This window comes from Calonectris borealis, chromosome 1, assembly GCF_964195595.1.
Source record: "Calonectris borealis chromosome 1, bCalBor7.hap1.2, whole genome shotgun sequence".
Lineage (NCBI taxonomy): Eukaryota > Metazoa > Chordata > Aves > Procellariiformes > Procellariidae > Calonectris > Calonectris borealis.
This window is the reverse complement of record NC_134312.1, coordinates 203,511,895-203,536,178: the sequence shown is the minus strand read 5'-3', so window position 1 is coordinate 203,536,178 and position 24,284 is coordinate 203,511,895. Positions and strand designations below refer to the sequence as shown.

General features: G+C 36.1%; 1 protein-coding gene across 1 annotated transcript in view; it reads left to right on the top strand.

The window, feature by feature from the left end:
- Nucleotides 1–48: 48 nt before the first annotated feature.
- The window catches only part of AASDHPPT (aminoadipate-semialdehyde dehydrogenase-phosphopantetheinyl transferase), a 37,815-nt gene continuing 13,579 nt past the window's right edge, over nt 49–24,284 (top strand). The window contains exons 1-4 of the mRNA XM_075140076.1: nt 49–286; nt 1,377–1,602; nt 20,207–20,328; nt 20,815–20,976. Of these exons, the coding sequence (XP_074996177.1) occupies nt 143–286; nt 1,377–1,602; nt 20,207–20,328; nt 20,815–20,976 (654 nt within the window). The 5' untranslated portion in view covers nt 49–142. The remainder of the gene's footprint in view (nt 287–1,376; nt 1,603–20,206; nt 20,329–20,814; nt 20,977–24,284) is intronic.

Here is a 24,284-nt window from a genome sequence, read left to right as displayed (position 1 = left end):
CCACCCACCGACAGGGCGGGGTGCGCATGCGCGGGTTGTGCTGGTGGGTGACGGCGGCGCTGAGGGGAGGGGTGAGCGCCCCGCTACCGCTGGACGGCGCTGGGGAGCACGGCCGGCCGTGGCGTGGCGCTTCGCGGGGGCCATGGGGAGCGTGCGCTGGGCCTTCCCCTGCGCCGCCTGGCGCCCCTGCCGCGAGGAGTGGCTGCAGGCGGCGCGGCTGGTGCAGCCCGAGGAGAAGGGCCGCATCGGCCAGTTTGTCTTTGCCCGCGATGCCAAAGCCGCCTTGGTACACGCTGGCGCGGGGGGCGCGGCGGGGGGCGGCTTCCATTCCCTCGGGGCTGGCGGCGTTAGCCCACGGGCGAGACCCGAAGGACGGCGTTGCCAGGAGCCCTCCGCCTCGTCCTTCCCCGCTGCTGCGGCGAGCGCGGCTGTCGCCGGCGGGGCCCTGCCCCTCCGCGGGGCCGTGGCGGAGGCTGCCGAGGGCCCTTCAGGGCGCGGGCCGAGGCCGCTCCGCTGAGGAGCCCCCTCTGGCGCCACTCGTGGCCCCGGGACCGGCCCTTTCCCGTGGGGACGCGATTGTCTCTACAGATTCAGTATTGCCCAAAATTCTGACTTCTAGGAAAATATGCCCTGCAAGGGCGTTTCCGGGAGGTAAATACATTATCAAGTATTAATCGCTAGCTCTACTTACACCTTCACTTAGGAGGAAAAAGGGACGTTTGAAGTCTGCTATTAGTAGTTACTCTGAAAGACTTCACAAGTTTTGTGTCGTGATGTCAATTTAGGAGACAAAATGTACTCGAGGAGACAGTAGTGTAATATTTAAGAGAATAAAGTTGTTTTATATAATTCAGGTTTTAAATCTCACATAACAATGTGGTAGTAATACAGACTTCTGCTAATTAGTCTGTAAGAAGTTATTAATCATTTTTAGCTGTTCAGTATTTCATTTAGCTCCTAAGTAACTGAGTGAATGTACTGAAAGGAAAGCTGTTGAGACAGTTTTACTGTTCAGTGTGGTATAAAAAGTATTCATCTGTGCAATAAAGCATCCTAAGTAAGTAAATAAGGTAGAGAAGTAAATGTTTTATGTGATTCTTCTAGGCTGGGACTGCTTTTTACTGGGTCTTGTGTGGTCTTTGTGCTAATAGTGATAACAAATGTATTATATACTCGGGTCTGGTGAACTCTTTTGGTTAAATTTACTTGACACAGGCTTTTATAAAAGAGAGAAATCCAAATGATTTGGCTAAAATACACTTTCTATTGGCAATAATAAAACCACATTTTTTTAGGCAGATGGTTTTCTAGCAACCACAGATATTTTGCACATAGCATAATAGTTCTGTGTGAATCACTTCTGTTTTATGTCGTAGGCTGGTCGCTTGCTGATACGGAAATTAATTGCAGAAAAGTTGTGCATACCTTGGAATGAAATACACTTGCAAAGGACATCAAAAGGAAAACCTTTCCTGGCAAATAACGTATTCAGTATCTATTCCAATTACAACTTCAATGTCTCTCATCAAGGAGATTATGCAGTTCTTGCAGCTGAGCCTGAGCTTCAAGTTGGCATTGATATTATGAAGACTAATTTACCAGGTAATGCATTATGGTGACCAAAGCAGATTCTGTAGTGTTTAAGTGCTAAACATTTTAACGTTTCCCAAAGAACCAATGGCCTAGAAATTTAGTGTAATTAGAAGAGAGTGTATGAGTGTATCATGTATTTGCTTTTTTTTTATTGTTAAATGCACTCCTCATTGTTTATTTAGGGTTTTCTGTTATGCCAGATATGGATATATTTCCAGTTTAGAAAAGCAGAACCCTGGAAAAATAAGGTCATGAATCCTGCTATGATATTGCAGGACTGGCATCTCCAGATGTTTTAATTATGGGTTTGCTGTCTGTTAGGTAGAAGCAGGGGCAACTTTCCAGCTAGGGACAACGGGATCCATCCCTATGAGAACTTTATAGACTGTGACAGTGAGTGTTACTCCTTTGTCCCATAAGTGTGTACATTGTATGTGCCAGCACCGGGCCTAATACTGTAGCAAACTGGCATCGAAGATTTGCTATGAGTGTGCAGAAATCCTCAGTGAGAAGGATCATGAGGGAACATTTGAGGTGCCCCTGGTAAAAGACTAAACTTCACAAACTTTAGTAGTTGGCCTATTTATTCGTATGAAATGTTGTGCTAACCTGACTATAGTAGTGAACTTCAGGACCCAAATTATAAATTAGAATTGTAGCAAAGTGTATTTTTAAATACAGTTTATGAAGATCATTTAGTTCATAAATGTTCATCGATGCATGACTGGGTTAGAGGAGAAACATATTGGGATTTACGATTTACTGGAATTTTAGTTTTTGAGAATCCTCCTCAAATGTTTAACCAGATATGACAGTAATATGTTAGAAAATCTCTCTTCACAACCTTCAATTTGCCCGGCATTTTATGCTTCGAAATAATTTTTCTAGAAAAGTAAAGATTCAAATAAACCCTGACTGGATAACTTTCTCTCTGATCGCTTTAGACCTTTTTAATGGTTATTAAAAGTGTACATTTTTGGATTGGCATGTTTAGCTAAGGTGTGCAGAAACTTTCCTACAATCCAAAGTGAAGTTGTTCTTCTCTGTGACTCACTTCCACCTACTGTAGACCCTCGCTCTAAAGGTGGTGGTCAGCATGTGGTGCCACACTGTAGCCCGTGAAGAACCCCACACCAGCGCAGTTCTGTGGTTTGTGGCAGGAACTGTGGCCCATGGATAAGGCTGCACTGGAACAGGTACATCCCTGAAGGGACTGTACTAATGCAGGGCCCAAATAACAGATTAAGCGCGAGGCCAGTGCTTTTATCATAGCTCTCCCAAGCAAAACACAACAAAGTAATGTCCCGGCTGCGTTCTCTCCCAATGTCTTGCACACCCCCAGCCTATTTGCTGGGGAGGCAGTGTGACAGAGGAGGCCTTGATGCTGTGCAAACACTGCAGCAGTAGATAAAATATTGGTGTGGCTTCAACACTGTTTTAGGCATAGATTTAAAACACAGTGCTGTACAGGCTGCTATGAAAAAAATTAACGCCCAGACCCAGTACCCTTGGAAACACTTTGGCTGCACTTGCCACAGGCCTTACACCAAGACTCCCTAATTACTCATTTTAAAAAGCTTTCCTGTTTCAGCAGATAAATAGTGAAAATCAAATCGTTCAAACATTCTTCTTTGTATTTTAAGCTTTTCTTGGGAAATGAAAAATTAAAAGTCATTTATACATGCCATATATGGAGGTAGGGATATCTTGTATCCTCTGCTGGCATTTTATGCAGCTGGAAATGTAGCCGGCATTTTAAGGACACGTTGCTGATGTCCAGCTGACAAATCTTATGGAATGTGTTAAAATCACCTTCTGAAAGTAGGAAATAATGGTGAAGAGTAGAGGTTTAACTTTACGTTTAGGTTTAGAAACCTGTATTTGTATTACTTTTCCATTTTGGAATATAATGCATTCAACTTTGTAAGGGAATATATTCTTAGTTCTTTTCCAGTTAATAGAAAAAATATCTTTTAACTTCAATATTAGCTGGCTTTATTTTAAAAAAAATTCTTACCTCCACTGCTTCCTTTCGCTTGTATTTCTTAGTTATTTATTCACTATTCCTTTCTCATTTCCCTCACATTAAATCACTGAAATAGTGGATAATTCAATGTCCATTGATCTATTGCTCATTCTGCAGGCAGTGTCAGAACAAATCAAGGTTCTTTTACTTTGTGTCTGAGTGTATTCTTCATTCCGTGTCCCTAGTCACTGCTGTCATAAGAGGTGTGGAATCAAAGTTAGGCCATCAGTATATATTATAGCTTACTCTTAGTTATGTCAACTTTAGCAGGCTAAATTTAGGAAAAAATTACCCTGAGTTCATCCTATCAATGATGTTTTGGTTGCTATTTCACTTCTGTCATGTAGCTTTTTGATTGCCAGTCCTAGGGTTTCCAAATAACAACATGAAGCTGAAGTTTAAAGTAGGATTTGGTATCAGGGAAAGAGTTTAATCTCAGCAGAAATGTAGGAAAAGCTGAAACCAAACTCAATTTTTAGTTAAGTAAAACCAGGGTTTAAATACAACATCAGTTCTTAACTTCTTGAGTAGCAAGAGAGGCTCCTGCCAACATGCCCTAGAATTGTTGATGGCAGCAGTCATGACCTCTTACCGTAAAGCAAATGTTGCCACATCCCCCTGGGCAGCTGCACTCAGCAGCTGTTTGGATTCAATTTGTGAATATGAGCTGGTGAGACAAAGTAACGCTGTGAGATCTAATACAAACAGGCTTCAGTGTTTTTACCCATAGAGAAAAAAATGGTGGTTATTCTGGAGATGCTCGAGATTCCAAAGGCTAAATGATGGAATTAAATTGGAGCTCTTGTAGTAAAGTGATACTGAAAAAACATGTATCCAGATGACCAAACTGAAACAAGCTGGTGATAGATGCAGCCTGCTAGGGTTCCTGAACATGGGTTCTTTATCCACCTCTCCCTCTTTTGTCAGAGATCTAGGTATATGTTAACAAAAAAGGGGGCTATCAGAGCAAGTCACTGTATCCACAATCTGAATTCATGGTGGCATGCTTCACAGTCTATGCAGAGGAGTACAAAATGCATTATTACAAAATTTCTGTCTTTCCTTTCCAATATCTGAACTTCTGCAGCTAGCATAGTCTGTCCTGAAGTAATTTAGCTGTCAACAGCTTGTATACATCTTTTCTATCTTTTGATAAGGAGAGAAAGGAATTTCAATTCTTGTCATTATGTATAAGAAATAACTCTCATGTGTCAGCGCCTCATCGTGCAATTATTTTCCACATTGTGTAACTTTACATAAATATTTGTGAATTAAATAAAAAAATACCAGGTTCCAAGAGGTTTTGGTTATGGCCATAAATCTTCCTCTTTGGAATTATAATTTTTTTTTTTAAAGAAATAAGATAGTAATGAAAATTTAGTAATTGTATGTGGGAAGGTGACCCAGCAAATAAGCAATATTAAGGATAGAATTTTGAATTATAGTCTCTGTAATATGAACTAAAGCTAGCAGTTTTTTCACCTAAAATTTTTCTGAGAAAGATTTTTGTCTTGGTAGAATTACCTGGAGCTGTTTTTACTGCTGTGCTATGAATATATAACTTTGACTTTACCAGTATTGTTTTATCTGATAGTTCCACTGAGTGGTGCTCTTGCTCTGCAGTTGCTAAGTACATTATATTTCTGAGAGTGAATCCACTATAAATTTCTTTCTCTGGAATAGCTACAAGGACAGAGAGTTCCCTGTGTACAAAGTACATTACAGTAGTTTTTTATTGGACGGGTTTGTTTTTTCAAATGCTTGTTTAAATACAAAGTACTTCATCTTATGGTGTTATCCAAGAGAATCTTGATTGAGGTCACCACTATTCTCATTCTTATATTCCTTTATTGTTCAACCACTGAACAAAATATGCAGTGCAAATATACAAGAGAGTATCATGCAGCTGACAGTTTTGAGAAATATGCAATTAAATTGTGTGCTAGCATATAACAAGGAGACCTGGTACACATAAACATTTTATGTCACTTCTTAATCTGTGCTATCTATTCTTGGTTTATTTATGTGCGATAAGAAGCCACCTCTTTCGATATTACTTTTGCTGCATTATTAAAATCTGAAAGAGGAAACTACTGCAAGACATAGCCGTCGAAGGTGAAGGCAGGCCACGAAAGAAACTGTTCTTAGCAGTGCAGATAGAGACAGTTCTACAAAAGTTCCACAGATATGCAACAGTTTATCACCTTTTTTTTCCTCTATTCAGATATTGAACTAAATAATGTAGTGATGGTAGAAAAGGACGATGTCCTTTTTAGGTATTGTGTTATCTGGCAGCTTATTGTTGTAGATTTAAATTAGGCTTTCAGTTTACTTGTTTTTGAAGAATTACTGAGATCAATGAGTTTTTTCTTCTCTTTAGAGAAGATGAACTCTTAAATCATTTGGGAAAATGCACTGTACTGTAAATTTGTTAATGGAAGTAATTGTAGACATAATTTAGCAAGAGAGGTAATGCATATGAAATTATTTTAACCCTTTCACAAAATAAATGAGAAGGATCCTCACAATACTCTAACTCCTGTGGAAAAACTCAGCTTGTGATAATGTATTTGATTTTTAACTTATGGACAAGAAATTTTGCCACAAGTGTCAGCTTGGTTTAAGTGATGTGTGGGATGTTGATTTACTAGTCACTTAAACCCTATAAAGTAGAACGTTTTCAGAGACTTAGGAAATAATTACAGCTTAATAAAGATTGCTTTGAGCATTTGAAAAAAAGTTTAGATCTTAGGTTCAAGAGCTTTCCTGCTGTGCAAGTGAATTTCTTTTCAGTAATGCAATTTTTTAACTTAGATGGAATTACAAAGGTAAATAAATTAACAGTTCATTTCTGATCTTTCATAATCAGCCTGCCATCTTTCTTACCTATTGCATTACGGTTGCTTTGATCCGGACATCTCCAATCTCAATGTAATTGCAGAATTAAATACTTGGCATGCAGTAAAATTAGCTTTTCTCATTAATCTTTCAGTTTTATGCTAGGTTTGCTTATTAAAAGACAGAAAAGGGTAAATTTTCTGCATGTGACTTTTACAGAAAATTAATTTGATCTAAAAATACTTCCTGAAATGCTTTTTTAAGAAAGTAGGCTATTATGTGCAGATACCTGATTGTTTGAAACTGTTTTTCTCTGAGGCAAAGAAATATAAACAGAACTTAACACATTTTTCTCTTTTTGTTCTCATTATTTCATCATTGAGGTGAGATGATAAAAAAGATGATAGAAATCTTCAAATCAGAGATCCGTCACACATGAATCAGAATATCTAAGTCCCACACGAAGAAGCTGAATACCGTACTTCAGTCTAGCTAGCGGAGGAAAGCTCTCTCCATCCAGCTATAAACTTTGTGCCATTTCTTTTGGTAGTCATAAACTAAATGGAAAGTTAGGCATACCTACATCATAGTTAGGATATTTGGCAGGTCTTTTATCTAGCAGCCCTGTTCAAGTTTTTGAACTTGTAATGCTTTTTTAATTGCTGCTTTTCAGCTTTTGCCATAAGAATTTCTTGACCTAGAAAGAAATGCCAAAACAGATTGTTCTTTGGAGTGCTTTTGTCCTTCTTACAGTGCCTTAACTTTACCTTAAGCAAAGTTTTAATTGTTTTTGTTTTCATTGTTGTATTTCAGTAAATCTCATAGCAGCAATCAACATCTGATCTTTTACTACAAGAGATAATTGCCAAATTATTAGCTGATGGTACAGCTATAGATATGTCGATGTACTGTTTGGGATGAAGAAATTAATGACGGATTTAGGTTAAATGTTACTTCTAATTGATTAAGGAAGTCAGAATTTATAAATATGAAAACAGATCATTTTTTAAATGCAGTGTTAAAACAGCTAACTAATATCCTTGTTGAACTAATGAATCATAGTGGTCATATGCCTTTACACTGAGTAAAAAAGGAGGAATTTCTTTGTTCCTGTTCTATTTGAAAATGGGAAGCTTAAACATGCTCTTAAAGAATACATATTATATAGCAGTTTCATTATTGTGCTTTATTTAGTCACATTTCTAACACTGTTTTAACTTGGAATTACATCACGTTTGTAAAAACACTTGCACATGCTGGTAATTGATAAAGCACCGATGCTTGATAAACTATGAAAGGAAAATTTGATACTGTGATTGAATCTCCTCTTTGGGGGGAAATTGTTTCTTTCTAGAAAACCTATCTTAGTCCTTTATGATTGTTTTTAATAGGAAAACATAAACCCATTTGGATTAAAATAGAAACTGATAGCAAAATGTAGAACAGTAAAAATGAACTTGTGGAGAATAGATATGTTTAAAATGAGGGATAAATTAACAATTAAGAAAGCAAAAAACTTAAACCAGGAGCTCTTAGTGAAAATAAGAGGTGGAACAAAGAGAAACTGTAAGAATGCTTGCCTGGTTTTGGGTGGTTTGTTTTTTCTTTTTTGCTGAAGTATCTTTCTGCACACTGAATTTACAATAATTATAATTTATTCCTGAATTGATCTTTTGGGAAATTAAGTTACACATTCAAGATGAGGGACTAAAGAGAACTGATTTTTTTTTTTTTTAACAAAACTAAAATTACTTCTCGGCCCACACTAATGACAGTTAGCTTTGGCTTTCCAAATTAAGGAAGTCTAGCAGAAAGATGTGACAGGAGGGCCAAGGTTAAGTTATTGTTATGTAGGTATTAAGAACTTGCTTTTCAATGAGTTTCTTGCTAACACTGCCCATTTCCAATAGCTTCAGCTCTACAGATATATATATTTGTTGCAAGAGTTGGAAAACAGAAGCTGTCTTTATTCTGTGTTGTCAAATGCTTATTTGGATATTGTCTGTGCAAGAATTAGAGTTTGGAGCTCTTATTAGCTTCAAGGATGGGAGACAATGTTTTAGAGAAAAGTTTGCAGAATTTCAGACTGACTTATGAAACGGTAGAAACTTATCTAAAATATTTAACATCTCCCCTCAGTAACTGTAAAAAAATACCCTCAGCTGGATTTCCCTTACGCATTTCCTTTCTAAGAGAAATTCTGACTTTTAACAAGGCAAATATTTTTATATTTCCTCACTAAAGGTGACAGGTTGCTGTTGTCATGTCAGGTTTTCAGGGAAGCGTAGGACCAGGAGATTTTTGCTACTTCTGTAGGCAGCTGTTTTCTTGCCTTGTATTGGGTTGGTGCTGTAAGTTCTAGGCATTCATGCCTGTGATGTGTGCTGTGTTGCATTTTGATGGAAGATCCAATCTTGTAGTGCATTAGAAAATTATTACTTGCCCTGTATAGCTTTTCTGTCTGTCCATCAGAATTGTTAGGTTTTGTATTAAATATGTAGTTCTTTTTCCTAGCAAAAAACAATTTAATAAAAACATAGCAAACACTTGGAGATAATATGTACAAGGGCAGATATAACTGATACAGGTGAATGGACCATTGAAGTTCCATCAGTTTTTGAGATCTGGACCATGCTCTCCTTTTGCCACATTGCAGTACATTTATCGTCCTCTTGCATCTTTTCTTGTATAGCCTGTTGGCTGGATAAAAGACAGCTCCTGCAGTGGCTGGTCTGGAGCTATGCAGAAGTTGATTTGTGTGTTGATAGTGGGGAAGGATGCGGGGGGACAACATGCTGAATGACTAGCTGACTGCTGTCTGTTCTCTGTGGGAAGACCAAAAAAACATGCTGGGTTTTAGCTGTCAAGTGGGCCAAACAGTCTTTCAGTTGCTGGCAAGCCAAACAAATGGCTTTACAAGGGTTTCTTTTAAAGCGTGTTCTTACATGGTTACTTTCACTGTTATATAGGAGAGATCGATTCCCCATTTAAAACACTAATGTTTCTTCTGTCATCTTGTGGGGTTTTTTGGACTTCATTTTGAAGGGGAAAAAGAGAGGAGGACGGTGTATACACAGAAGTGGGGATGTTTTAAGTGTGAAAATAAGGGACATTTTTACTGCATCTGGCTGTGAGATTCATATTCTGGGACAGGCTTCTGTGCAGTGTCCTAACTTCTGCCATCACAAGGAACTTTTTTGTTCATTATTGCAGTAGGATATCGTGATGTGGAAGGACATAGTCCCAGAATGTGTGTGTGTCAATATTGAGGACCATTTCCACACCAAACACCGAATTTAGAAGAGAGATTTGTCATCGGATTCTTTCAGAGAAGCCAGCTCAGTCTGAATCAGCTTGTGCTTTCTAAGGTCACAGAGCTTCCTAGGGGAAAAAAAATTGCATTAGTCAAATCGAGGAAGTGTTAGGAAGGGTGAATCATGTAGTCAAATTCATGTGGAAGATGAAGATGACTTAGGTATTGAGAATCGGCTTTTTTCCCCCTCTTTTGTCCAATATAACATTTATATACCAAGTACCAAGATGAACCCAATACACTCCTAGGTTCTGTGGTGGTACCAGTTCCTTAGAGATGGGAATACTCTCCCTATAATCACATCTTCACTAAAGTACCTACCCTTTCCTGCTACTATTATCTCAACACTTTTATGGTTCAGTAGCAACCATTAGCAATACCATGTGGGTGATGTTGTTTTGCAGTATATCTGATTTAATTGCAAAGATGGAACTGGGTGTCATCCCCCTTGTGCTGGAATTTCTGTCTATGCATCTCACAGCAGTACCATATATACATACAGGCATATATATACACATGCATACCTGTATATATGTGTGTATATGTATGTACATACATATATATGCTTTTTTATATACATACATATGAATATGTGTGTAGATATATATGTACACACACACATGTTGTGTATTGTATAGTGTGGGAGTTAATCTGATTTCTCTTTGCAGGAGGTATGACATGATCCGGTTTTGACATTGGGTTGTCATCCTCATAGCAGTGGGTTTTTGCTTGTCTGTTTTTTGGGAATAGCAGATGGTATTAAGTGGTAGATTTTCTTCAGAATATTTACTTTTAAGCAAAGGATTAATTGTCAAAGCTTTCAGTCAATGTAATCTTTCTGTGTGTGTGTAGAAAGGCCTTGTAGTACATTATTTCATAAAATGTAATAAAATGTTTGAGAGATCTGGTGGCTTGGTAGTACTACTGTAGTGTAAGGCTATAGATGGTAGGCACATATCTTATATGTGGGTGCCATTGCACTAGCGACATCTTGAGATTTCTGTTGTCTTTTTAAAGAGTAACAGAAGATCTAGCTCCATTAAAACATGATATGTTCCCAAATGTCTGTTACCCTTAGAGAGATGTGAGCATGTTTGACTTTTTTTGACCTTTTTTTTTTTTTTTACATCTGTATTTGTGTCCTCACAACTCGCAACCATAATGGCTTTATAAAAGAAAGTCTATTTTTATGTTTATTTAGATTTTGGGGTTTTGTGTATTTTTAGTGTGATGCATCGTAACCTCATTAGTGTTGAAAGGAAGTAGAGTTCCTGCTGTTGTGACAAAATGGAATGATTGCTTTAACTGTTTGATATGTTCTATTATGGAAAACTGATTAAAATGCCATTTTCATGGGGTAATTTACCTTTTTGCTGCAATACTGTGGCTACTTACAGCTCTGAGAGCTGTGGCCATACAACCTCTTGGAAAGAGCTTAAGCAAGTAAAAAGTATAACGCTTGACATAGACAAGTTAAGAAAGGGTTTCTTACTTTATTACTGCTCATTATCTTTTTTACTATTACTGTTTAGTTATAAGTACATTTCATTAAAAGAATTTGGGTTCCTGAGTCATCTCAGTGATTAAGACCCTGCATATTTTAAATACTTACGTTTTCTCTACTCAGAAGCAAGCTAAAACCATGCACTTGCACCCGGGAGTGATTATGTCTGTAAGTTCTTCAATGGCAAGTGTGTATTATTCGGCAAGTTCAATGTTTGGCATAGAAAGAACATGTAAAAGTATGTTGAAGTCCAAACAGAATTTGAGAGGACCTGGCATTTTTTTGTATTTTCAGAACGAATGACAAAAAGCATATATCTGTTGCAGACAATACACTACGTGTCTTTAAATTGATCAAATGTGATGTATCCAGTTAATAGCTTGTGACTTTTCTTTAGTTTTTTTTTATCCAAGCCATACCTGTGTCAAAATTGCTATTTCTCTAGTGCAGTTTTGGAAGTAGAGCTATCTAATCCATTATGAGTCTTTACTTTCTTTTGTTTAACATTGACTATCAGGGCAGCTTGCTTAAATATTCATCACTGCTGTTAGACCCAATCACAGTAATGCGATTGAAACATTAGCAATTTCTCTAATGTTGCAAAGACTTAACGATCCTAACTGCAGAGAAAATATCAAATATTATCAAACTATGTCAGTCTTTTTATGACTTTTCCATTTTTACAATCTAGGAAATGTTGAGTAATTCAAAGGAGGCAACCTCAGATTTTCTGACATTTTAAAGTTAATGCTGCTTCTCATAGGTGCACCAAGGTAAAACATCAGTAGTTATATAATGAGAATGGATATTTAACATATTTATCACTGGGACAATTGAGGGATAATGGCAGGAAGTGGAGCGGTCACAGAATGCAAATCCAATTTCCAATTCACGCTAAAGCTGTGTGAGATAATAGATTTAAAAACCACGCTTTGTTAATTTTCTATCCGGTTCTTCTAAGTTAGTCATTTATCTAGTTAATTATTTGTCCTGTGTTGTCAGTTTCTAAACATCTGTACAAAGGTTAGCTGATATTAATAAACAATTAGGACTTGGGCATCTGTTGCAGAAGAAATGTTTTCTCTGTATCAGTTTACTTTGGTTTCCTTTAGAGATAGTAAAACGTGATCGAGTATGGCTTGTGTCCTAACCAGAAGAATTGTCAGCCCAAGAGTTCAGGACTCAAAACTTATTCATCCTATATAGTTTGTTAGTTTGCAGGATTTATAGCTAGCCTGTGTTTCACATTATTAAGTAGATTGATCTGTTTGTACTTCAGTTGCTCATTTTGCTAGGTAGTCCGTTTCACATTGTCACTAGGCCCGTTTGCCATCTGAAAGTAGATTGATATGTATTGATTAGATACTAGTTCTTGATCGCTGACCTGTTCCTTTCATGCAGTTCAAAGGAGTTAAGAGTCTGTTAGGATTCTGGGGTTTGGGGTTTTTTGTTTGGTTGGTTTGGTTTTTTCCAGGGGATTAGTTCATCAATGAGCTGGCAGTAGTAGCTTTTAGCTTTCAATTTCCATAGTTTTGGATATAGACCACAATGTAAGCTAGTTAGTTTGTATCTGACCAAAACAATTTGAAGACTGTAAAACTGGTAAAAACTGAAGTGGGAAAGGTCAATCATGTACTCTTCTCACTATTTTTGAGAAGGCATGTCATGGTTGTAATAACTTCAGGTACAACAGGACAGTTGCTACCTTTTATTAAGTGCACATTGTATTACCGAAGCTGACTTATGGTTGACCTGATGTTTGTAACAGTGTAAACAAAATACCAGTATGAAGATTTCTGTATTAGCCCTATGGATAGTAATCTTCACTATTAATAGCATCATAATTTACATGGATCTTAGTTCTGATTCTCTCTTATCTTCCTACAAGTGCAGCTTGTTTGGCTTTTTTATCAGGTAGAAAAATGAGGAAAAATTACCCTGTATTTATGTATTATTTCTAACGCATTTTCTCAAATAGGACTAGGGAATATAGCATGTTTTCTTATTCTTCATTCCTACATCTTTTTAAAATCAATCTTTTATGTCTGGTCTGAGGTTTTGCTGTTTTACAGGGAAAATGCAAAGCAGATTTTTGGCCTAGTCTTTACAAAAAAATAATAAAATACCCAGTTGTCATTGCAGTGGAAAAGATGGCATTATATATTTCAATGTAAATAGTTTGTGCAAAAAATCCAAAATGCACACACGTATGCACACACATGTATGAGCACACTTCTCTGTATATAGCATGTTTACTTTCCAGGTTTATATTGTACTCGTTGCCAGTATCACTCACTATTTCTTCTCCTCACTCTTACTGAAATTTCCAGGGTATTGTGTATTTTTAATTTAATGAAAAAACTTAACTTTTGGTTTAGATTTTGTTTTTTAAATGCATAGAAGACAATTTTTGGCATTACTCAGATTATATTATTAAGGATCTAATGTGCTTTAAAGTTTATAGCTGGGAATAATAGCTGTATATAGGTAAGAAATTGATTGCCTTCACAGCTGTGTTAATTTTACATTTAATTTGTTCTGTGAACTACTCTGGTTTCAAATCTGCATTATGATGTGATAGGGGTCTGAGGCTTAAGTGCCTGTAGGTTAAATTTAAAACAATGAAAATATATTTTGGTCTCAAGGATAAAACCTCTAGCTTCTCTCGTGAATATCAAACTCATTTAGACACCAACTGGAGGAACTGGTCAGAGATTTGCTGGATGCCTTTCCTCTGTTAGCTACTGTTCCCTAAGAAGCAAGTTAATCAGTGTTATGGGAAGGAGGCAGAACTCTACATATTCTAGGGAAAAAGGACTTCTAAAGCTAGGACATTGAATAACTAAACTATCCAGTCAATTTTGTTCTAATGCAAATGAACATATAGGTTTGTATTTCTTGGGCAGTCAGATACTGGGACGAATTGTCAGTTAATTCAATATTATGAAAAGAAGCTATATAGTATGTTTTGGTTAAATTTATTAGAGTTTTCTAGTTGACTCTCTTGCTTTTCAGTAAGATGATCCAATGTAAAAACAAAAACTTCTTCAAATATTGAGAGTTATGCTCTGTAACAAAAATTTTTCAAGTGTGGAGTTTACAGTAGACTAGAGAAATGCTTTCAGAATTTTAGCTATTATGAACAAATGCAAAAAGAAAGAATGTGCAACAGTTTGTGTAAAGGTGAGAAAACAGGTGAACTATAAAAAAATACACAAATGAAAATGTATTTTCAAATGAGAGAGAAGGGGAAATCTAATTCTGCTCAGTATTAAAAAGAATTAAAGTTTGTTTTGAAAAGAAGCTATATAAATTTTGAACAGTATATTAACTGTAAGTTAGGAAATTAGAGCGGCGTAGGCAAGGAAGAAGTATCTATACAAACATTGGAAATAGTTTTAAAGTTTACATTACCAGGAATTACTACATCCAAAATTTGTAGCTGTTAACTTAGAATTTCATAAGGTTTATGGTGAAGTTAGTTGATGACTGAACAGATATATGCATTTCTGAAAAGAAAAAGCCTCTTTATTAATAACATTTTTATGGTTAGGCTTCTATACTAAATAAAAATCTTATTTTTAATGTATTAATAGAGGGTAATTGTGAAAAAAGATATTGTTAGATTTTTGACAGAATACTTAAAGTAATCGATAGGTTCGATTTCAAAGCAAGAAAACTCCCAGTCATAGCGGAGCTTATTTTCATTAATCCCCTTGACCCAGGCAGATTTGGTTTCATGTTTAATTCAAAAATCTCATCCCTACTCCCCACCCCCTTGTCATGTTAATAACTTCCGTGCCATTGGCTCAGTTTTTCTGTCTGCTGAAATACACTCTCTCGATTCCCTATAGAATCTAAATCAGCATTTTTCTCATTTCTTCTTTTTGAAACCTTTTATCCTGTATTTTCATATATCTGCTCCTATCACAATTTTTCTTCTCTTAGAGAAAACCAGCAAAAGGTGAGTGGCTGTTCTTGCAAAGAGTTTTAATAGTTGATGGGGATATGTATCTTTTCCCGTTAATCATAAGCCATCTATGGAACAAGCTTCCTGTTTTTCTCTGCTTCCAACTCCACTTATTTTTCAAATCTCATATGAAAACATGTCTTATCTCTCTTATGTATTCCGAAAATCACAAAATTGAATTTATTCCATTTCGGTGATGAACCCCCACCTAGTTAGATGTTTGACCAATCAGATAAATAGTGTGCAATTTCCTGATGCTCACCAATTTAAATAAGTAATTTACATACATAAATATTTTTTCTGAAGTGCACACATTGTGTGTTACAGGAATCTCACTTTGCCACTGAGATGGACAAGATTACTGTAAGTATATTGGATTTATTGGAATCAGAATCTAAATTCTGATTCTTCAGAAGCTGTAAATATGACTTACAAGAAAGAATAATTGAAATGCAGTTTTGAGTGTTTCAATTAAATTTTTCCACATAGTTGTATCCCCAGGTAATTTTTCAGCTCAGAGTTTTAAGTGCTTTTTTTTTAATAACCCTGAACACTGGGAAAGGAGTGCTGGATTATATTAGCAAGGGCTCAGTACTGTGTGAACCCGTCTGTGTGGTGTCTGCTCTGGAGCTTGTTAGTATATGGATGTTTAGAAGCACAGACAGATCAGAAGTGCAGTTTGCTATAACCTAAATAGGCATGTCTTAAATGAATCCTTTTTCTTTACAGCTGTGAGTTAAATAAGAAACAGTAGTACAATTACATAAGTTTCAATGAGTGTCTGGCCTTATCATTGTTCGTTGAAAATGTAAAGACAGGAAGTATTCCTGGAAGTATTTGTATTATATGCGTGCATTACAATAAAAGTATTTGTTCCTTCAGAGAATCTGTTTTTCAAGTTTTTACTGTCAGTTCATTTTTATCATGCTTCTCCAGTTCATAGATCTTTTTTTAGAGAATTTTCTTAGAATTTGCTCCTACAAAAATACTAAAGTTTGCATTCATTAAAGATTTTAGAGCATTTATGTACCAGAATTCCATCTGCATAAACACATACATCTACACTGCAGCCAAATTTCTCTTAGAAAATTGGTATCATCTTGTAGAGAAGAAGAAACGGCTGCACAGTGAAGTGCAGATACTAAGTTTACATTTTTAGTTAGTTAACAAAAGTCTGGAGGTAATGCCAAAACCTGACTCTGTTCATGAGAATGTTTATCATGTTACGTCGTTTTTGTGGTGAATACTTTGCAAGTGTCAGGGAAGATCTTCTGAAATTTTTAAAAGTACTTTTAAGAATAACTTAATATGTTGGGTTGATAACCCTTATAAATACTTCTTTGTCTTGCCTTTATTTCCTATCAGACTTCCAACTTGCATTCCAGTTTCTTTTGTATTCTGTTACGTGGTCTTGGTATTTTCCTTGTAGAAAATATTGTGGTTTCGTGAAGATCATTAAAATACTGGGGCACGTTTTTTCTTTCTTTGCTTAAATTCTACAGAGTAGGCTTTGAGATTAGGAAAAGTGCTAAACATTTTTGGCAAACTTCTCTGAGAGAAAAATATAGGCAGTAAACACAGGGGGAAAAATATTTAAGAAGGTCTTAGAAAGTTATCATCAGAATGGGAAGCTCAGTTGTTCAGTGAAGAACCCAACTGAAAGGTGGTTAACTGGTACCCTGTCGTGCCCTGTACCTCAAATGATCATCTGTAGACTATACAGTGTGTAATACAGAATTGTATCCAAAATTAGCTCTACAGTATGCATACTGGAAAAATTTGGCATGAAATCTCTTTGGTATTTTTAATGAAATATAATTATTTTGTAAACTAGAACTTGGATTATTAATGAATTGAAATGGTCACAGAAATAAGTTTAAGTGTTTGTATAATTGTTGATAGGTGAGTTTATTTCTGAAACAGCTTGCAAATGGGAGGTAATTTAGAAATGCAAATTTAAAACCAACTGAATAATTGCTATATGGAACTTGTTCCCATTCTTTCAAAGGAAGAGTATGTTTGAGGCTTTTTTGCTCGAAGTAAAATCAAAAAGGTAGCATTTAAAAGAAAAGTTTCTACTGCTTCTAATTTTGTCCTCCTCATCCCCCAGTTCATGAGAGACATGGGAACATTGAGGAGGGTTTAGTGAAGGGCCACCAAGGTGATCAGAGGGTTGGGGAACTTGACCTATGTAGAAATGTTGATGTAGCTGGGTTTATTGAATCTGAAGAGGGGATTTGAGGAGGGGAATTGAATCACAGTCTATCTTAAAGGTAGCTGTAGAGAAGATACAGGTAGCTGTCTTCATGAGGGTGCACAGGGACAGGGCAACAGGCAAAAGGCAACAGGCTCAGGTTGCTTCAGGGGAAATTCTGTCTGGATAAAAGAAAACGATTCTTTACCATAAGAACAGTAAAACACTGGAATAAATTGCCCAGAGAAGGGATAAAAGACTCTGCTTGACAGGACCATGAGTAACCTAATATAAGGCTCTGTTTTCAACAGAATATTGGACCAGATGGTCTCCAGAGGTCCTTTCCAACCTAAATTTTCCCGTGATTCTGTGAATCTGTCTCTCTCTGATATTTAAGCAAATATGGCAAAATGGAGTAGGCAGGCTGTGGTACTGCTTGTAATTTGTGGAGAATAATAGTCCTGGCTCCCCTAATCTGATCCATTCCTCAGAGCGAAGCAACTGCACTGTATTAAGAAGGAAATGGGAGGGTAGGGCCGTTCAGGAGAAAGCGGTGCCTGAGCTTTTCAAAGGAGAAACGTGACAGACGGCTGGAATGGAGGGGAAAATACTTTGTAAATTTGAGCATAAGCATCAAGAAGGGTAGCTGAATAGTTGAAGAAACCTAGGACAAAAAGAGGTAAGTAAGGAGTGAAAAGGCAGTAGCATACGGGTTTGAATATACACTTGGTATACTAAATAGTTTAAGTATCAAGCGTATTCACCATGCGTAGTAAGGTTTGAATGGCAGAAGGACTGACAATGCAGGAGGCATTATACGCCTCTCGGTGCTGAAGGTAGTGTGGATAGTCTTGGGTAGTCATCTCTGGTAGTGTGAATAGCCCTCGGTTATTGAAAGCAAGAGAACTCTCTGAAAGTAATGGAGGAGGAAGGGTACACCAGGACAGTCTTGAATGTTCTGTAGTTTGAATCACCTGAAGAGGCTGGTGCCTCACCACTGGTGTCTTAAATACTTGAGAGAAGAGAAAGGAAAAAAAAATGAGTGGGTTGTTTGGAGCAGGTGTCAACACAGTTATTTGATCATAAAATGGGCCATATAAACTCAGGGAGATGAAAGACAATAAGCTTTCTCCAAGCTGAACAAATTTCTGTGTTATTTTTCATTGTTTCAGGAAAGTTGGATTGTCTACGTAGATGGATATTTCATTTGCCTTGGTAATCCATCAAAACATACTTGACATTGTGGTTGCTTTTCTTTTGCAGTATCATCATTTTCCCCAAAGAGGAAAGTTAGTTCTGTCCTTAGATTGTTCTGGATCATTCCATTAGCTGACTATTGCAACTGTCAACAAAATTTCTGTCTTAAGATGTTTTCTTCACTTTAGTCCATAAATGAAATTGAGAGCATCTCTGAAATGTCACTGCCAGGTCTTGTGTGATGTGTACAGTATGTTAGATTACACTTTGCAATATGATCTGGAAATTGTCAGAAAACCTGAATGTGTGCTTTAGTGTGACATCAGTTCGTTCAGATCAGTTATTACTGCTGCCAATACCTGTTTTTATATAGTGCTTAGATATCTGTAGAAGACAACCACTTTATAGAGAAGGGTTAATACCTTTATCCCTGTTTTAAGATGGGGAACATTAGTGTAGAGAAGTTCCTTGCCCATAGTCACTCACAGAATCAGTGGCAGAGCTAGGGTTAGAATCTGCATCTTTGTTAGGCAATTATTTAGTGATGGGTTCTTAAAAGTAGGCTGGTATTGGGAGGAAAGACTATGTTTTGGACTAAACATGACTAATATTTTCTTTTTAATATGAACATTGCATAACCTATGAAAAAATTTTGTCTCAGTATGTAGAATTGTCTCTATCCAGATTTTTATTATCCCTACTAAAAAAAAAGATTCCTTTCTGCCATTGTCTGTTTAGTCAGCTGTAAGCCCTATTGGACAGGTTGCATGGTATGCTAATTAATGATATAGGCTGTGGGTGATTAGCCAAGTGTGTAATGAGGTCCATAGCTTCCAGTGTATTATAGAAATGCCATTGGTCAATATAACCACACAGTCTGTAGTGTCTTCTGCAAAGTAAATTCAGACTAGTGGAGAAAAGTGGTGTAGCCCCTGAAGAGCTGCTGCAGCGCAACACAGCTGTGCTTATTTTCAGAGGATGCTTAAACTTAATCTGAGGATTTGAAGGTTACATGGGTTTTTTTCCTTGATATCTTTCTTACTGTGATTATCAGCATCTCCCTACCCCCATTTTTCTTGCAGAAGAAAATACAAAAGACATGCTTAAAAAAGTTTCTTTTGTATCCCAGCATCCAAAGGCAGGAGGCAGAATAGCTTGATAAATTCTGACAAACAGCACGCTGTTTTATAAAATGTTACTAGATCAAGCTGTCAAATGTCAGTATATGCTACTTTTGTAGCTGAATATAAAATTTTTTTATATAAAATCAGCACTGGTTAAATACTTACCTTTTTAGAGAATGCTGAAAATACGTAATATGTTTGACTTCCATTTCACATTTTTAATGCAGTAATTCTGCTATAGGAATGGGGTTTTTTCATACTGTGTCCCAAACTGTCATCAGCATCGCTGCTTTGAGGCTATATAAATCCAGATTGTAGAGCAGAGTTGGTTCATAATATTTTTTTCTCATGAGTGAGTTTTTTCTAGAGCAATAACATGAGGTAATTCATTTGCTTATTATTACTACTCTATTAAAATTTCTGTAAATATCTCTTTCTAATTTATAGGTAGTAGCTCAATTCCAAATTTCTTTCGCATCATGAAGCGACAGTTTACTGAAACAGAGTGGGGTGTAATCAAGTCTATGAGTAATGAATGGATGCAGCTGGATATGTTTCATCGCCACTGGGTAATACTTTTTTTTCCTATTTAAAGACTGCAATGCTATAACCTGCACATTTTCTTTTGATATATTTTGTTATTATTTTCATTATGGTAAGACTGTATTCTTTTTATAGTTACATGTTCATGTGGAGATAATATTTTAATGGGTTTTCTATTTTACTGATTTTTTTTAAATGTCAGAATAACATTGAGAACCATAGTACAACTGACATTTCTGGAAGGATTTATGGCTAGTTTTAAACACATACCCAGAACAAGGTAAAGGGTTCGTATCTTTATGTGCCGCTTGATAATTCATTATAGTTCATAATAACGCCACAAGTTAGGCTAGGTATTAACAATGCTGATAACTTTTTCTCTTGATAATTGCATCAGTCTACCCTCACATTTACCATAGTACAAGTCTTAAATTTATCTGCTCAGAAATAATGTTTATAGAGCAGTTTGAAAATGGTCGGTATGAATAAAATACATTTATTCTGTGTTTTAGGCCTTAAAGGAAAGCTTCTTAAAGGCTGTTGGAGTTGGAATTGGCTTTAACTTGCAAAGAATTGAATTTCATGTGTCCCCATTGCAACTGGAAATAGGGAAGGTATATACGGAGACAAAAATGCTTCTGGATGGAGATAAAGAAGAAGAGTGGATGTTTGAGGTAAGAAATATTCAAATTTATTTTTTCAATATTGATAAACAGTCTCAACACCCTATGGTTGCATTGCACATTTGATTTTTTTAATTGCAACTTCACACCTTTATTCTGTATAACCACATTGAACATATATCAATCAAAATTTAGGATATAATTCCGCAGCATTTTAAAGTATTTTTGATGATCGCAAAAGCACCCCAGAGATACATTCTTTATAATGGCTTTTTATTTTTTCTGTTCCTGGAGTATATTTCTTGCACTCTATGAAATTCAGCCTATGGCATGCAGGAAGTTCACTGAGGCATATTCAAACCTGACTTCTGAACAGTGTCTAAGATTTTAAAGTTCTTCATCAGTTGATCTAGAATGAGACTAGTGATTAACTAACCCCATTATTTAGTGTTTATGTTAAATGTTTGAAATGGAGGAGATGTCTTCAGCCTCTTTGGGTTTCCTACTTCTAGTCCATACAAGCTGGTATAAACGTGCTTTTGTGGGTTTGGAGTTACAGTGTGCTGATTGGCTGCTGTCTGGGGGAATGGAGAGATGCAAAAAACTTGCTTTTGCTTAATTGGAACATTAGTTTGGGCTCAATCTTCTATTTGAGTGTTGGAGTTTGGGTTTTTGTTTGGTTTTCCCTCTTGAAAGTTATTGAGACTTATCACTAAAACATCTATCCTGTTAGATTTGGTAGAAAATGATCAATAGCATCTAATGTAGTTTAAAGGGTGTAGAGAGAAAGAACTGATAGGGACATGGTTTAGTGATGGACTTGGTAGTGTTAGCTTAATGGTTGGACTTGATGATCTTAAGGGTCTTTTCCAACCTAAATGATTCTATGATTCTACACAATGATCTCAAATTATTTAATTACCCTAAGAAACTAACCTTTAAAAAAAGTTAAACAAATCACAATACCATTTCTCTACACCCCAGAGGCACATTCATTCAACTACTTAAAACAAAGGAAGAAATGCAAAAGACATTGTGACTTTAAAATTGTCTGTAAAGGGCACCTTGTTCCAGTCTGCCGTACATTTGTGCAGCTGGTATATAGCTGACTAGCAATTCAAAGAATACATTGCAATTTCACAAAATAGTCAAGCACACTTTTCAATAAGAGTACTCAGTTTCCGATACACGTTTACATTTTGAAAATATCTACATTGTTGGAGACAACTGTTCCAGTAGAGCTTGTCTAAATGACAATTTCTGCTGTATGCTTCTTTTGTATAGTATACAAACTACGTATATGGTATGCATGTAGTAAAAAAGAATGAATGTACCAGTAACATTTAACTTGTAGCATAAGTTGACCTCTTCACAGTTCATTCCTTTCAGTATTTCTAGCCACATTTGGTTTTCTGTTATTTTAAAAGTCTACCCATACTAGCCCTCTTACTGATACTGTGGTACTCTCTAGGAATTGAGTATGTCATGAAATTCACTAGTTGGAAATATAGACTGGCAAAAGAAAATCTTAAGAAAGACTGTGACACATCTTGTAATAGAATGCTTTCTATATTAATGCTAACAGTGTACAATTGTCAAGGAAGCATCTATTGATTGACTTCTGGAACTCCTAATTTTGGTCTTTGATGACATGCCTGTGGTTGATTGACTAAAATAGCCTGAAGATGATGATGTAGGTAGCTCCCTGTATTACTTAAATGCTTTATAATTATTTGATTTTTCCTTATTACTTAGTAATTACTGCTAGAAGTTTAATTTAATTTTTATCTGAGGAATGTCTCCTCTTCCATACTTGCCCTCCTGCTTCCCAAGAGCACAGCCTTATAACAAGGCAGATTGTAGTGTTTTAAAGAAAGGATTTATTATTAAGTTTCATTTAAATACAAGCTCAATTGGGATATAATTTCATTTAAATAGCAATATTTATTAAAATGAAATTTTAAAAAAAATTAGTTTTTCAGTTACCAATCCCCAGCCTAAAATTAAGCATCACTTTACTTTTTTGTCTTGTCCCAAGTTTCTTTTAATTTTGTGCCCGTTTTCTTACTTACAAAAGTCTCTTTTTTTGTTTCATTATTTGCCCTTGAGCCAAATTCTTGAAACAACTTGTTAACTGAAAACACTAATTTTGAGAAATCTGGAAGTCACCCAAGAGAAGTCATTAAGAATCACCTGTAAGGCTGCATATTACTGTTATATAGTATAGAACTTGTGTTCCCTGTTGTGCTGAGTTTGCTTGAGTGAACTTTTTCTATCAAATAAAAAAATACAATGACCTCACTTTTACTTTTCAGATCTGCCTATATCTTTATGATAGGAGATGATCAAAGAGAGCAAGGCTGTTTAAAATCCAATTATCGCATATTTCGGATTGTCTTATTTCAGTTTTAAATAGAATCTAATTTACCAAAACCATAAGAGAGAAATAAAGAGGATTTTACCCATTTAAATTACACAAAATATACATCTGCTTCAGAAAGTAATGTGAAAAAGCAACTTATAAAGACTAGAAAAAAATCCACCACCTTATACTTGTCATGACTAAATGTCAAGAGGAGTACTTGTGAATCAGAGTAAATCAAAGTTGACACTGTTCAGACACTCTGTAACTGTTCACAACAAGAGCAAAGCCTGTTCATATTGGAGATAGAATTTTCTGTGAACATTTAAAAAAAAATTTTCTGTTATTTTGTTGTAAATACCAAATGAACTACCTTGTTGTGTAGTTGGCTGCTTGGAGTCCCTTTACCAAGGCTTTAGCTTTGTTCGAAGCATCTTTCCCCTCCTCCACTCCTCATATTTTTGAGCTTGAGTAGAAGGCAGTAGCTCAGAAACAGTCTCTTGTTGTTTGATCTTGGTGGATCAGTTTAGCTTTTGGCACTTGTTTTCATATAGTACTCTAGAGATGGCTACTCAGATTCTCTCCAACTGTTTTGGAAGGAGTGGGAGAAAAAATACAGTAAAATTTCATTTAAAAACGTACATTTAATTTGAAGATATGTCTGTTATGTGTGTTAAATATGCTTTATTCACATAGGCAGTGCACACTTTCCTTATTTTAAAAAGGTGAATTTGTTTAGTAATAATTAAAAGCTTACTAGCCCAGTGAAGAGTGATACAGTATTTGTGTCAGGGTGTTAATTTAGGATGCAATCATTTTTCTGGTGATGATGATTATTATTATTATGGATAATTCTATATGCTCCATTTACTTCATTTGAAGAAAATAAACTTACAGAATGAAGCACTAGTTAATTTCAATAAAAGTGAAAAGTTGATCGATTACAAGTTTTATAATTTAAAGAGATAAACATAAGTTTATAATACATATCTCTGTA